At 38.8% G+C, this 13,543-nt stretch overlaps 1 protein-coding gene across 9 annotated transcripts in view; it reads left to right on the top strand.

Annotated features, from left to right (window-relative positions):
* The window catches only part of SORBS2 (sorbin and SH3 domain containing 2), a 319,740-nt gene that overhangs the window by 292,914 nt on the left and 13,283 nt on the right, over positions 1–13,543 (top strand). For all 9 annotated transcript variants that reach the window (XM_032618487.1, XM_032618493.1, XM_032618491.1 and 6 more), the window contains 3 exons: positions 835–949; positions 1,035–1,163; positions 2,520–2,723. In XM_032618487.1, the coding sequence (XP_032474378.1) occupies positions 835–949; positions 1,035–1,163; positions 2,520–2,723 (448 nt within the window). The remainder of the gene's footprint in view (positions 1–834; positions 950–1,034; positions 1,164–2,519; positions 2,724–13,543) is intronic.

The following is a 13,543-nucleotide window of genomic DNA, read 5'->3' as shown; positions in this document are numbered from 1 at the left end:
TTATCTTTGTGACTATAGTTAATAATACTGTACTGTATCTAAGAGAGTGAATCTGAAAGGTTGTCACCACAAGAAAAAAAACATTGTAACATATGTGGTGACCAGCGTTGGCTCAACTTATGGTGGTGGTCATTTTGCAATATATACAAATACTGAATCATTATGTTGTACACCTGAAACTAATATAATGTTACAGGTCAATTATACTCCACTTTTTAAAAATGTTTATCTTTGTGCCTCATTGAAAAATCAAAGTATAAAATCTTTTCTGTTTCACAAAATAAATTCATTATCAAGATATTCTACTTAAATGCCTGTCAAGCAGCTTCAAGATCCACAAATAAAATTTTTTCTTATGTTGGCACTTCCGTGCTAAGGCTAAATGATACTGGTTTCCTTATTGTAAGCTTTAACATATCAGAAGGAGACAGAAAGAGAGAGAGAGAAGTAAGTAACCAACTAGCTTCAGGACAAGTAAAAATCGCTGCAGAATGAATCCAGCCTTAGGGCAAGCTTCCGGACTCCTCTACTCTAAACCAATGACTAGACAGCAAGTCTGTCCCCGCCTTTAAATTTCATATTAATCTGCCTGTGATTTAAATCAGATGTGATGTTTACATTTGTTCTTTTTGAAATCATTTCTAAAGTTACAATGTTTCAAAGGAATTCTAAAAATTTTCAAGGAAAATCCTCATCTAACTGGACTCAACAGATTTTTTTCAATATTGGAAGTACATTTCCCAGCCACATACAAATCTAGCGAGAATCTTGATCTTAAGAATAATCGCCATACGTCCGGAAAAAAAAAAAAACATTCAAATGTATCTCTTCTAGGGAGCTGTCATTTAAGAAAGGAGATACTGTCTACATCCTCAGGAGAATTGATCAAAACTGGTATGAAGGAGAGCACCACGGGAGAGTGGGCATTTTCCCAATCTCATACGTAGAGGTAAGTCCCTTCCCCTTCCTCCTTACGTGGTTGCTGTTTCCAGGGTTACCACAGGTCAAGCATAAGTAACTGTTCTCCTTCATAGAAACTCACACCTCCTGAGAAAGCACAGCCTGCCAGACCACCTCCCCCTGCCCAGCCTGGAGAAATCGGAGAAGCTGTAGCCAAATACAATTTCAGCGCTGACACAAATGTGGAGCTATCGCTGAGAAAGGTAACCTGCTTTCTTCACTGGTGCATTTGAAAGGCTGTATATTTTCACAACTAAGTTAGGTCATCTTCTTGCTTAGACATTTTTGTGTCTCCCTCATTTTCCGCAAAGAACTCCATCAGGCTGCCCTGAGTCACTGTTACCTGCCACTCCTGTGTCCTTCCAGATGAGGTGCCTGTGGGATGCAAAGCTTCTCAGAGAGACTCCAAATTGTCTGGGAGGCTCCAAATTGTCTCCAAGGGGTGCCTCGGGCTAAATATCAGGAGCTGTACATGTGGAAACATCAAAAGAAAATAGCACTTTAATACAGTTCAAAAGAGTGTTCTTCTCCTGCCTTACTATTCAAAAATTTTATCAAATTCAAAATTTAAACTGGGTCTTGTGGCATTGGCTTGATCCTACAGCCAGCAGGAATAGTGACTGTAGAAAGTTCTATCATTGCAAAAGCCAGGGGGTTTATAAAAAATATTATTGGGCTTCCCTGGTGGCGCAGTGGTTGAGAGTCCACCTGCGGATGCAGGGGGCGCGGGTTCGTGCCCTGGTCCGGGAAGATCCCACATGCCGCGGAGCGGCTGGGCCCGTGAGCCATGGCTGCTGAGCCTGCGTGTCCAGAGCCTGTGCTCCGCAACAGGAGAGGCCACAACAGTGAGAGGCCCGCGTACCGAAAAAAAAAAATATATATATATATATATTACTGACTGCTATGGCATGGCCACCCACCAATCAGAATGGATGCTGGTGCTACACCATCTTGATGCAGACCAGGTGGATGTCAGCCCTGGCCACAGCTATGCATAATCTAGGATGCTAGCTTTGCCCCGTCCTGTTAGCCTCACTCTTTGTTACAACTCAGAACATGTAGATAAAGAAGAAAAACATTCTGCTATCCAACTTCATCCCTTCCAGGGGTTGACTTCTAGAACCCATTTCAGATACACCATCACAGCAAGCTATAGTGCACTTTCTGAAGCTCTTCCTACATAAGGTCATTCCCTTGAATCTGTCAGTGATCAGATGATGGTACTGTCATCGACACATTGCAGGTTAAACTACTGTGCTTTTTGAAATAACTTACACATGTCATTTCCCACAGTACCAATATGAACATGTATAAGGCCAAATATCCTTAGGAAAGATTCTAATGTTGTAAATGGATGATTAAACCGCATATATGTTGATAAGCCATAATTTGGGAGTAAGCTCTGAGGCTTTAGTTGCATTCTCATAACGAAAACAAAACACTGGAAGTATAAGGCTTTCCCAGATGGAAAACTATTGTTTATTAGAAAACATTGACAATTATAATTTTTATGTTATCACATCTCTATTTCTAATGCATTTTCCTAATATTCATTACAGGGAGATAGAATTATTCTTCTTAAAAGAGTTGATCAAAACTGGTATGAAGGTAAAATTCCAGGAACCAACAGACAAGGCATCTTCCCTGTTTCCTATGTAGAAGTCATCAAGAAGAATACAACCAAAGGTGCTGAGGATTACCCTGACCCTCCAATACCCCACAGCTATTCTAGTGATAGAATCCACAGCTTAAGTTCAAATAAGGTAAGAAAACATTCTAGCATATTAAGTATAATATTTGGGAGCTCAGAGTAACATACTTGGTACATGATTTTAGGACATTAGATTACAACATCATATCTATGGCAAAGCAAAAGATTTACATGCTATGTTTCTAAGTGCCAGGTCAAATCAATATAATTTAATTTTTCCTATGGGTGCTGGCATAAAGGTTGAGCTACATAAAGGGAAACTACATAAAGAATCTACTATCTTAAGAGAAGCATTTTCTTTTAAAGGGCTAAGGCTAGGCATTTTATTTATTCTACTTTTCTTTGAAGACTGGGTTGCTGAGCAATTACTCTCAATCCTTTATCATTGGATAATGGAACAGTCTGGTACTTTCCAATTTTGTTTGATCGGTTATAAAATTTTCCAGAATCTTCTTTAGTACATTTACTTCACTAGCAGAGCTCAGCATTTAGAGCAACATCCTTCCTTCAGTAGTTCCTACTGCTAGAAAGAAAAGAATCTTCATCCATGTATTTGTCTTATCCACCATTTAGTCATCTTAAAAGAACTACCAGATAAATTTCAAAGCGACTGTACTTTCAAATAAAAGTTTATAAGAAAGAATAAGTGTGTATCTACAAAGGCTTATTTAAAATATAAGAAATTCTTACATGATGTCATAATATTGGCAATGTAATATTTTAGATCACAGTGTTTAATCTTTGCTGAGCATATGATTTAAACGTATTTTCAGTTTCCTAAGTTTTCTCTTAGAATACCAGATTTTACATTTTATAAATCGAGAAATGTACAAATTTCACTAATAACTAATTAGTGTTTTATTCTCACTGCTGGGGAAAAATACGTTGAAAAGCTTACGTTCATAAATTTTGAAAAATATTTAATGGTTTTACCAACTGGTAATGTATACTATGATGTCATTGGCTAAATGAAGGGAACTTCTCAGTAGTTTTGAACTGAATCATTTTCAGAAAAAGAACTGTAATGTACTTTTAAACCATGATGCCCAAAATATACTAAACGTTAAATATCCTATTTTCTGACTGATATTTATAAATAGAGGAGGGAATTCATTGTGATTTATGAATCACTCTTGGACATACTCAAATCACATTTCTTGACATACTATCTTTATTTTAGGAGAGACTCAAATGTAAGTTGATATTATTTCTGATATTTCTGCCTTTAATATAGTAGAATCCAATTCTAATGCTTTTGGAAGAAAAGATAATTATATGATGTTTGTATTATAGGTATAGTTTTGTGATATTGGTATCTTGGGATACTTAATTTAACTTTCAGTAGAAGCAAGTCCACGGTAAGGCTAAGCACTTTGAACCCATTAACATGTATATTCGTGACTGTGGCGGTCATGGAGCTGGAGTAGTAGTAGCAGCAGGTAGTAATGGGACAGCAGTAGCCATGACGATAATGGAATTTACAGACCTTTCCTCCTCAGCCACATAATGTTCCTAGCACTAAAGGTGCTATGTAGCCTTTAGTCTTGAATCTTCTGTAAGGATGCTCACAGGTGTTTTGTGACATTTAATCTCATTTATCCCACCCCATGGTGACACGGCATCACATTTCTGTTTTTAAAAACTCTAAATAAATTCTATGAAAGCCCCATTCCTATCATAGGACAGAAGTCAAAAGTTAAGTGGAGAGTGCACTGTGCACTGATCCATACTAAGGACCAAGAGTGCTGAGTGCACCAGTGACGTGTCAGCCTAAACAGTCAACCAGCAAGTGCAATCTTTCTTGAAGATTTTTTCTTTCCAAACCCAAATCATCGACCTGGAAAGAATCAAAGTAAAATGTCTTCCACCAGCCTCTCTCAAGGCCTTCATATATGTAGCATTCTTCCTAGTCCAAAAACAATACATAAATGTATTAGAATGTTTCTAGGCAACACTTCTAGAACAACTTTTAATGAATTTACATAAAAAATTCTGTTTTGTTCAATGTATCCAAAATATAGCGATAATATTGATATACAGAAGTATTTTTTTACTTCAGGAGATTAAGCTTCATAAATTAGACCTCCACTAGATTATATAAAATGTCCAGCTTTTGAAAAAAATAATGGAAGTCCTAGCAGAAGTTTATTCCTGTTCGCATCATATGCTCCCTTTCTATGTCAACAGTTACTTTGGATTTTTTAAAACTTTGAAATAGTAGTTATGTAAGTTCAGTCTCGTTTTGGTCATGGGTTTCTGTTCTTAAAAAATATCTCTCAGAACTTATTCATTTAGAAATGTGTTAACATATAATGATGTAAAAATATTTTATGCCGTTTGTTATAATCACCTCACAAACCCAAGTGAGAAAATGATGAAGGTTCAAAAGATTTGGCACAGGAAGAAAGAACACTAAACAGATTCTGGGAATAAAAAAGTTTCATTATTGGTTTTCATTAACATTATTTCAGAGTCATTTACATTAAATCAATATCTGGAAACCTGCTTTGAAAGAAGTAGTCTATTAAATTAAATCTCTAAAGATTTTGCTGTCTGTTCTTATAATCTCTATGACAGCTTTATCTTGTCATTTGACATTTAATAGACCTTTTCCAAATACTAGTATAAAGTATTCAGATAAATCTTTAATTAACATACTAATTATTTTATGTATTTAAATTCAAAAACTATAAGCAAATATAGACCATAGCATAAAATATTTTTTATATTCACCATCATACCTTTCTGCATTTCTCTGTCTCTGTGTTTTAATGCATTATTATTATTTTCATGTTTTTTTAACTTCATATATCCTGCTCGTTTCTAAGTTGGCTTCCAGCGAACCAGTCCCCCCTCCCTTGCACAAAGCTTCATGTGGCCCAGATAAAGGAGCTCTCCAGGGAATCACCCCGGGGTGGCTGTCCCTGACAGCCAAGTGTCCACTGGTAAAGCCTTTGGCCCCAACACTACCTCCTTTTCTGGACAACTTCTTGGACGAATTAGAGAAGCTTGGTGCTTTAGTTTTACCTGCTGACGAAGCCAAACCAAATACCCCAGAGGAGATCACCCTTGAAATTAAGGAGGACCCCTCTGTTGTCCTCCCATTGCCGCCAGCATCTGCACCTGCCAAGCCACCCTCCTCGCTGCTACCTCTCCCCCGCTTGGGTGCGACCTCAGCTGCAGCCCAGCCCCCTGAGGCAGCGCCACTTCAGGATTCCAGAAAGACACCTCAAAACCATTTTGCAGACCTGACAACGAGAAAGGGTTCTGCAGGCCCTGAAAAAGTACCTGAGGTCCTAGGTGATAAGTTCGTGACCTCTGCACACACTAGTGTGGGTCCCTTGCCCCAAACCCTCCCCGTCATTGGAGAAGAAGATGAGGAAATCTATGAGGGGGTCATGGCAGGTATCCGAAGAGGGCCAGAATCTCAAGAACCAGATGCCTTGTGGTGTGGCCACGATGGCACAGAGGTGACACCACTCCTGCACATAGAGGAGGAAGAAGAGAGGAAAGCTGACTGCTTAAAATTTCCAATAGCAATGCCCACAGACCCTAGGAGCCCTAAGGAAGACAGCAATGCAGCAAAACCCAGTGAAGAGGTACTCTAATTTTGCCTAATTCCTGAAGAACTAACCAGTCTTACTACGGTTAGCTAGTACAGTTAACCATATTAATAAACATCAATTTTGACACTGTCTTGGAAGGTTTCCATGCAAGAAACACAGCACTATATGAGGTAGGGGTGGAGGGATGGATAGAAACACACCAAATTTTAACAAGATGATGTAAATATGTGATATTATTCCATTATTTATTTATTACTATAAATCCATATTTAAAGATTTTTGTAATTTAAAGTCTTTCTAATTTTAATATTCATAATAATAGCTAATAGTTGAGCTCTTATGGAGTGTCAGGCAGCTTTCTAAGAATGCTACATCTTTACTTTTCAAAGCTCAGTAGGATGGGTTATATTATTATTCCCACTTTCGGGATGAGGAAATTGCTACACAGAGAGATTAGTTCACCTCCAGGGTGAGAAAACTATACACCATATCTTTGTAGCAGTAGCAGTTTGAAAAAGAAGGGAAGAAAGAAAGAGAAAGAGAAAAAAAAGAAAACAAAAAAGAAAAATATACTGCAGTTCCCTTTCCACTCTTTCTGAAGAGGTAATTGCTTTAAGTTGGTGACGACCTAAGAGTTGAGTCCTACATATTCACCTTACAAACAAAGAACCTTGGGCAATAATTTTAATCAGTTAAGAGGGAAATGCTCTAAATCTTTAGCTTGTAAGCTTCTCTCTTTCAAAAAAGACAAAAACAAAACTTGATGTCTCAAATATTTAATCTGCGAATTAAAAAGCAAATATGATTACTGGCAAATATTGCAATTATGGAACAAAATTCATGATTCATATTATGCCACTAAGCAAGTCACTTTCCCCCATGGCTCCTCTATTTAGAAATCTTTAAAAATGAAAATCAGTTTTAAAACCCCATAATTTCCAATTAAGGTCTTACCAATAACAAATGTAGAGGCATTTGGTCTATATGGGGTATTCTTGGGATTAAATAATGGTGAGTGCCCATTAGGCCACCGGACACCCACAAAACCCTGAGTCCTGGCTGTCCCCTAACCAGGTGAGAAAATGTCATCTGGACAAAGAAGGGAGCCATGTCTGCCTTCGTATAAAATAAACACACTGCTTAGTAATACAGATCATTCATTCATTTCAGTAAGTCAAACAGATTTCTAAGTCAATTACTTAAATAACTAATTTCCCCTTCAATTTAATCAAGTTTAAGATGTGGTTAGACATGTGGCTTGGTTCCCAGGAACTGCTACTGCCGGCTGCAGGCAGCACCCACAGCGTGGTGCTCAGGGGGTGAGTTTCACAGCCAGTTCCCACCATGCACGCATACGCACAGACAGAGGTCGTAACTTCCCTAACTTTGCAGCAAACTGACTATAAATTGTGATCTACTTCACAAGCAAGTTACAAAGAGTCATTGCAGGGTTTTACGCTTTCTTCCTCAGTGTTTAGAAGGACCCATCCCACAAATTACGTTATACCAATTGTAGATTATGGGGGTTCTTATCTCCAGCCGCTCATATCAGAAAAAAAGTGAAACTGATCATACCCATTGGGAATTTTGAATCAAATGCAGAAGAAAAAGTTAGTGCTTTCAAAGCAAGAACTTGTCATAAATGTCACACGCCCCAGGGTATTTGGTAACTTTAAAATTATTTAGGTGCGGGGGGTATTCTCTAAAAAGCATGTGACCTCATGCTGGACACAAGCATAATTGCACCTTGTCTTTCCTCAATATTTAAGCCATCTTCACTTTCTTCGGGAGATAGAACATCTACATCCTTTCCCAGCTGTCTGCTTTCCTCCCTTCCCTCTCATTCCTCCTTGGCCACTGCCTCTGACCTGGTCCCCACACTTTCTCAGCCTACCCAGCCCTACTCATCTCCGCTCCTCCCTAAATACTCTTATCAACAGGAGATAAGCTCACCAAAATTGAAGGTAACTGCATCTTGAGTGTGGTTTATTGCATGTCTTTTAATGAACTTAATTAATTAGATGTACGTCTTTAGATTGGTGCCATCTTACAAGATCTAAAAAGTCATTCGATATTGGTTGCTAACTTTTAACATCATTAGCATGGCCTCTGTCCAAAAATGTGAAAGATATATTTGCATAGCAGCTAGACTTAGATTGAGGAGAAGAACAAACTAAACTTCATACAAGAATAAAAAGTGATTATTAGATTTTTTTTTTTTAAGTTGAGGGTCAACAGGAGAACCATCCCATTCAAAGGTGTCAGCTTTGTGCCTGTCACCCTCTGTCACTTCTTAGTGGGCTCATTGCCTCCCAAGTTCCCCAACCAATCAGCAGTTTCAGCAGAGCCTAAGGGCTGGATGATCTTTGGCACTGTCTTGAGCGTTGTTCTTCCACAAAATTGAAGTAAATTAATGAGGATGTGGAAAGGAGGCTTCTTTTGTAGCAGTTAACAAAGCATCCATCTCTGAGACTTGATGGCTGGCTGGCAGCTCTGCTGGTATTTAACTCCCCCTTAGGATACCATGATAAAAGATTTTTAACAAAGTTAATGACTGGCCTTGGAAAGAGATGCAATGACAACCACAGCATGAAATTAATCCATCTCAGAAAAGTTTTACTTCTATGTCCAGAATGATCCTGAAACCTTTTCCTTTAGACAAAAGGACTTCAAATAATGACTCAACCTCACACTCAATCTTCTCCACCTGAAATGAGAGCCTCTGCACATAAGTCAAAAAACAATACAAAATGAAGGCTCTGGTAGAGTCATGTTTTTGAACTAGGAAGCACCAACACCTGAGAAATGCCATTTACGCAATCTTCCAAACCCCCATCACCAAATCTATCCACCAAAATAGTCCATCTACGTGAATTTTATCTTACGTAGAAAAGGAATCTTTGAAAAAAATGTAGTATATTTTAAAGACATATTGCTCTTTGCCCTCTGAGGTTTTTATCTTAGCTGGCAGGAAATAATTAGGAAATTTTTAAAATAATAATAATTCTTTAGAAAATGTCTGAGTCTAAGAATTTGCCTTTTTTTCTCTCTCTGTGGTTCTATTTTAAGGCCAAAATATTTATTCCTTGCCTTTCCCTAACTTGTTCTTCAGCCTTTAAGCTCAGTCAATAAGTGGGCAAGTAACTGGAGAATCGGCCTTCTCAAATGTAGAGAGATGGAACACACCACTGTAGTGTCAAGGACAAAACCAGAACTTCAACAGGTTGATTCTCCTGCAAGAACCAAGCTCCTCTCATACATTCTGTATGTTTCAGTTGTTCCCAGAATGGTATGAGAGAATGGAGATATTCACAGTAACCATGTTTTAAAAGAATACTTTAATAACCACATCAAATAACCAACTCCAGAAAAATGAAGTTTTTTCTCTTTTTTATCTCATATTTGAGAGCAAATGTTCATTTTAATCCCCCACTTTTTCTGAAAAACTTATAAATCTATTTTTTACTCATAGAAAGAATATAAGTTGACTGAAGTTATGCTTGTAAGTATACATACAAATTGAATCAACTACAAATTTTAGGCCATTATTATAGTTTAATCCACATCTGACACAGTAACAAATTGATGTGAATCCTTTAAGGAGGCTTCCTATTTCTCTCATTTCAAGAATGTTAGAAATTTTGCTCATTACAAAGAAGGAAAGTAACCTAGCACTAAAAGCAAAGAGAAAACAAAATTTTAATAATGTTTTAATAGACATAGTATAGTATGCATGAAATCATTACAACAATGGTTATCAGCCATTGTTTTACTTAACTCATGTTAATTTAATGCAATTTTGTTCTTTTAAAGTATTTTCTGAGATAATGTAAGTCTGTCATATGCAATCCAAAATCTTCCATGGAAGTAAAAGTTACCACGACTTTATAGATGACGGAAGACTGAAATGTACATACAAATTATGAGTTTGATATATAAATCAGAATCCAATATTTTCTCTAGTCTTTGAGCATCTTTTAAATATTGTTTTTTTTTGTTTGTTTGTTTGTTTTTTATGCGGTACGCAGGCCTCTCACTGCCGTGGCCTCTCCCGTTGCGGAGCACAGGCTCCGGACGCGCAGGCTCAGCGGCCATGGCTCACGGGCCCAGCCGCTCCGCCGCATGTGGGACCCTCCCGGACCGGGACACGAACCCGTGTCCCCTGCATCGGCAGGCAGACTCTCAACCACTGTGCCACCAGGGAAGCCCTAAATATTGGTTTTTCATAATACAAATTATTATAATCCTCAGCTTTGCTGTAAGCTGAGCTTCCAATTCCATCTAAGCATATTCTGTAAAAGAGTCTTGCAGCAATGTGGACTCAAGCTGCAGTGGAAGCGCTTTGTGAACAGAGAGAAAGACTCTTTCTTGGGTTTCTTCCAAGAAACTCAGTTATTATGGTCCCAAAAGGAAGTCTCCTCACCCTAAAGCCATCCCACTGGAAGGTAATCCCCTTGAGCAGTTTCCAACATGAAATTAAGCCCTGATTCTTCCTAATATGTTCAAATGATCTTTCCAGTTGTTTATCCACATCATTCCAACAGCTACTTTTTTTTCTCTATGAGTCTTGATGTTTATAGAACCCTTGTATTAGTCAAGATTGGGGCAGCTGCAGTGCCAGAAGACTCAAAATAATTAGAGCTTAAACAAGGTAGAAATATATATTTCTTATGCATAAATGTAGGGTATCCAGGGTTGGTATGTGGCTATACAGTCATCAGGGATCCCAGGAGATTCCATTTTATTTTGGCATATCACCATGCTCAATGAAAAGCTTCCACTGCATGGTCCAAAGTGGCTGCAGCAGCTCCAGCAGTCCCTTTCTCATTCCAGACAGCAGGAAGGAAAAAAGGGGAGGGAAGCTTATATCTTCTTCCTTGAAGGGCATTTTCCAGAAACCGCACATATCCCATCTGTCAGAACTTACCACATAAGCACATCTAGATACAAGGAAGTTTGGAAAATAGACCTTATTAAGAATGGCCGTATGCCTGCCTAACATTTGGGATTCTGTTACTGGGATGACAAAGAAGAGAATGGATATTGGAGAACATGAAGCATTCTCTGCCACAAGCCTTAAAGAAAAATGCCTGATGCATTTCATCCCCAGAGACTGAAGATATGAGGTCAATCATTACTAATTATTATGAACTTTTTCCTAAATGAGAGTTGAGAAAAGCACATGCTTTTATTTAAAAGTCTGTTAGTCCTGCTAAAGTTCCCATAAGCCAAATCAAATACCAGAGAGTACATTACTAGGTCTTGTCCATGAATGGACAGAAAATAAAACATACACACAAGAAAGGTTAGTTTACTCACTGTCATATTAAAAATCTTACTTTGAAAGAACACCAAAATAGTCACAAGGTGCTTGGAGTTAGAACAATATTCTGTATTTAATTAAACAGTATTTCACAACTTCCCCCAGAAAAGCCTTTTTTTTTTTGGCCATGCTGCAAGGCTTGTGGGATCTTAGTTCCCCAACCAGGGTCTGAACTTGGGCCTTCGGCAGTGAAAGCACAGAGTCCTAACCACTGGACCGCCGGGGAATTCCCCATATTTTCTTTGTATGTGTTTTATTAGAAAATTTACCTGTGACAAATGATTGACACTGTCTATGAAATTTGATGGATATGAAGCAAAATTTCCCTGGCTCTTACCTTGCATCTATTCAAATAAACACAAAGAAAACAGGTCAGATCTGAGAGTATCTTGAAATCAATTGTTAAGCATTCTATTAAAGACATAAATTTTCTTGTAAGTGTTCTTAGCCATCTACACTGCATTCAAACATCTTCCCTATACCAACTTCCCTCTATAAATCTCTCTCTGCTCTGCCTGTGAGTTCCCTAGTAAAGCAGCGACTGATGCCTGTGCTGTGAAAACTCTGGGCTGCCAGAAGAGCTGTCTGCAGACTGTTAACCTTTCCTGCTCTGCTCTCATTCGGGAGTTTGGCATGCTGTGTGTGCATGGAAAAAAAAAACAGGAAAGCTCCTCTGAAGGCTGGGTAATGAAGATGAGAACTAATTAACTTCTTACGGCTTTTCCAGGCTGATTTAAAAAGCGATCTACTTGTCTTGGGTAAGCCTCCGCGTAGCCCAGTGATGTCCTGGAGATCCTGCAGTTCACCAGTCAGAGGGCTCAGCGGTTCCCACAGGGTAGGATCAGACGCCCCACCTTGAGCCAGGCACCCTGGCCACCCTTCCGCCGTCAGTGGGCTGGCTCTTCCTTAGTTGTCATTGCTGTGCTTTGCCAATGAAGTAGGGCTGGAGGTACCCTTGAAAGGAAATGACCTTTCTGATGATGATGAGCAGCTATGAAGTCAGATCCACACGAAAATCCTGTCCTGGGTCTCTGGGCAATGAGCTTCTCCTTTATGTGCGTGCGTAAGCTTTCCAAAAGCGACAAAGACATGCCCCAATTCTCCTCTGTACAAATAAGGGTGTGGTATATGTTGTCTTCCACATCCATCTCGTGTAAATCACTGCTTTCCCATCACTATTTCTAGTGCAAAGAATAAAGCTGCTGCCAATCATATACTGAACTCACACCCTTCCAGGGATGCTTGCTTCTGTGTCGTTCAGTTTATGTGGATTTCTTTTAACCCATGGCCCTTGTTGTAAAATATCTTGTTGCTCTGCTGACATGTGCCGCATTTACTCCATGACCCTTTCAAGCCAACTCTGCTTCTCTGGACTCCAGGGGCTCCCAGTCTCTTGACAGCTCTGATTGAACTTAAAGGTCAGATTACTTTCCCTTTGACTACTTAGTTCTATGGCATCAACAGCCCTGGAAAATGAATGGATTCTAATTGGTACCATTAACACTGAGGACGGCAGCCGAGGAGTTTGAGAATTTTCATCTCTGCCTGCATCGGTTCTTTCCCATTTCTATTTTGATGGACCCTGGTTTAATCTTACATGCTCCATTACATGATTATGGTTCTGCAAGCTTTTAAGGACTTGATGACAGATTTCCTTTTCCGTTTTTAAGGAATGTAGATACTTCTCTGTATTTAGGCCATTTTTGTGCTTTTTGCCTTGCCTAATAAGACCTGATTTTGTTTCTGAGGCAGAGATTTGTGTTGCCATAGAGAATGAGGAATGTTGATTGGGAGAGATTCTCACAGAAGGGCTTTCCAGAGCCAAAAAAGAAAACTTTTCCAAAATTAGTATGGCCCATCCATAAATTCCCATGGGTCAATGAGATGGTATGCTTTGGGTCACCATAAGTTTTTTTCTTTGTCAGATTTTTACATTATGTACTTATATGTTCTATTATATGTGTTTGTGTGGAACACAAATAT

Source organism: Phocoena sinus, chromosome 21 (assembly GCF_008692025.1).
Source record: "Phocoena sinus isolate mPhoSin1 chromosome 21, mPhoSin1.pri, whole genome shotgun sequence".
Classification (NCBI taxonomy): Eukaryota; Metazoa; Chordata; class Mammalia; order Artiodactyla; family Phocoenidae; genus Phocoena; species Phocoena sinus.
Note: the sequence above shows the minus strand (reverse complement) of the source record. Positions and strands in the feature narration are given on the sequence as shown.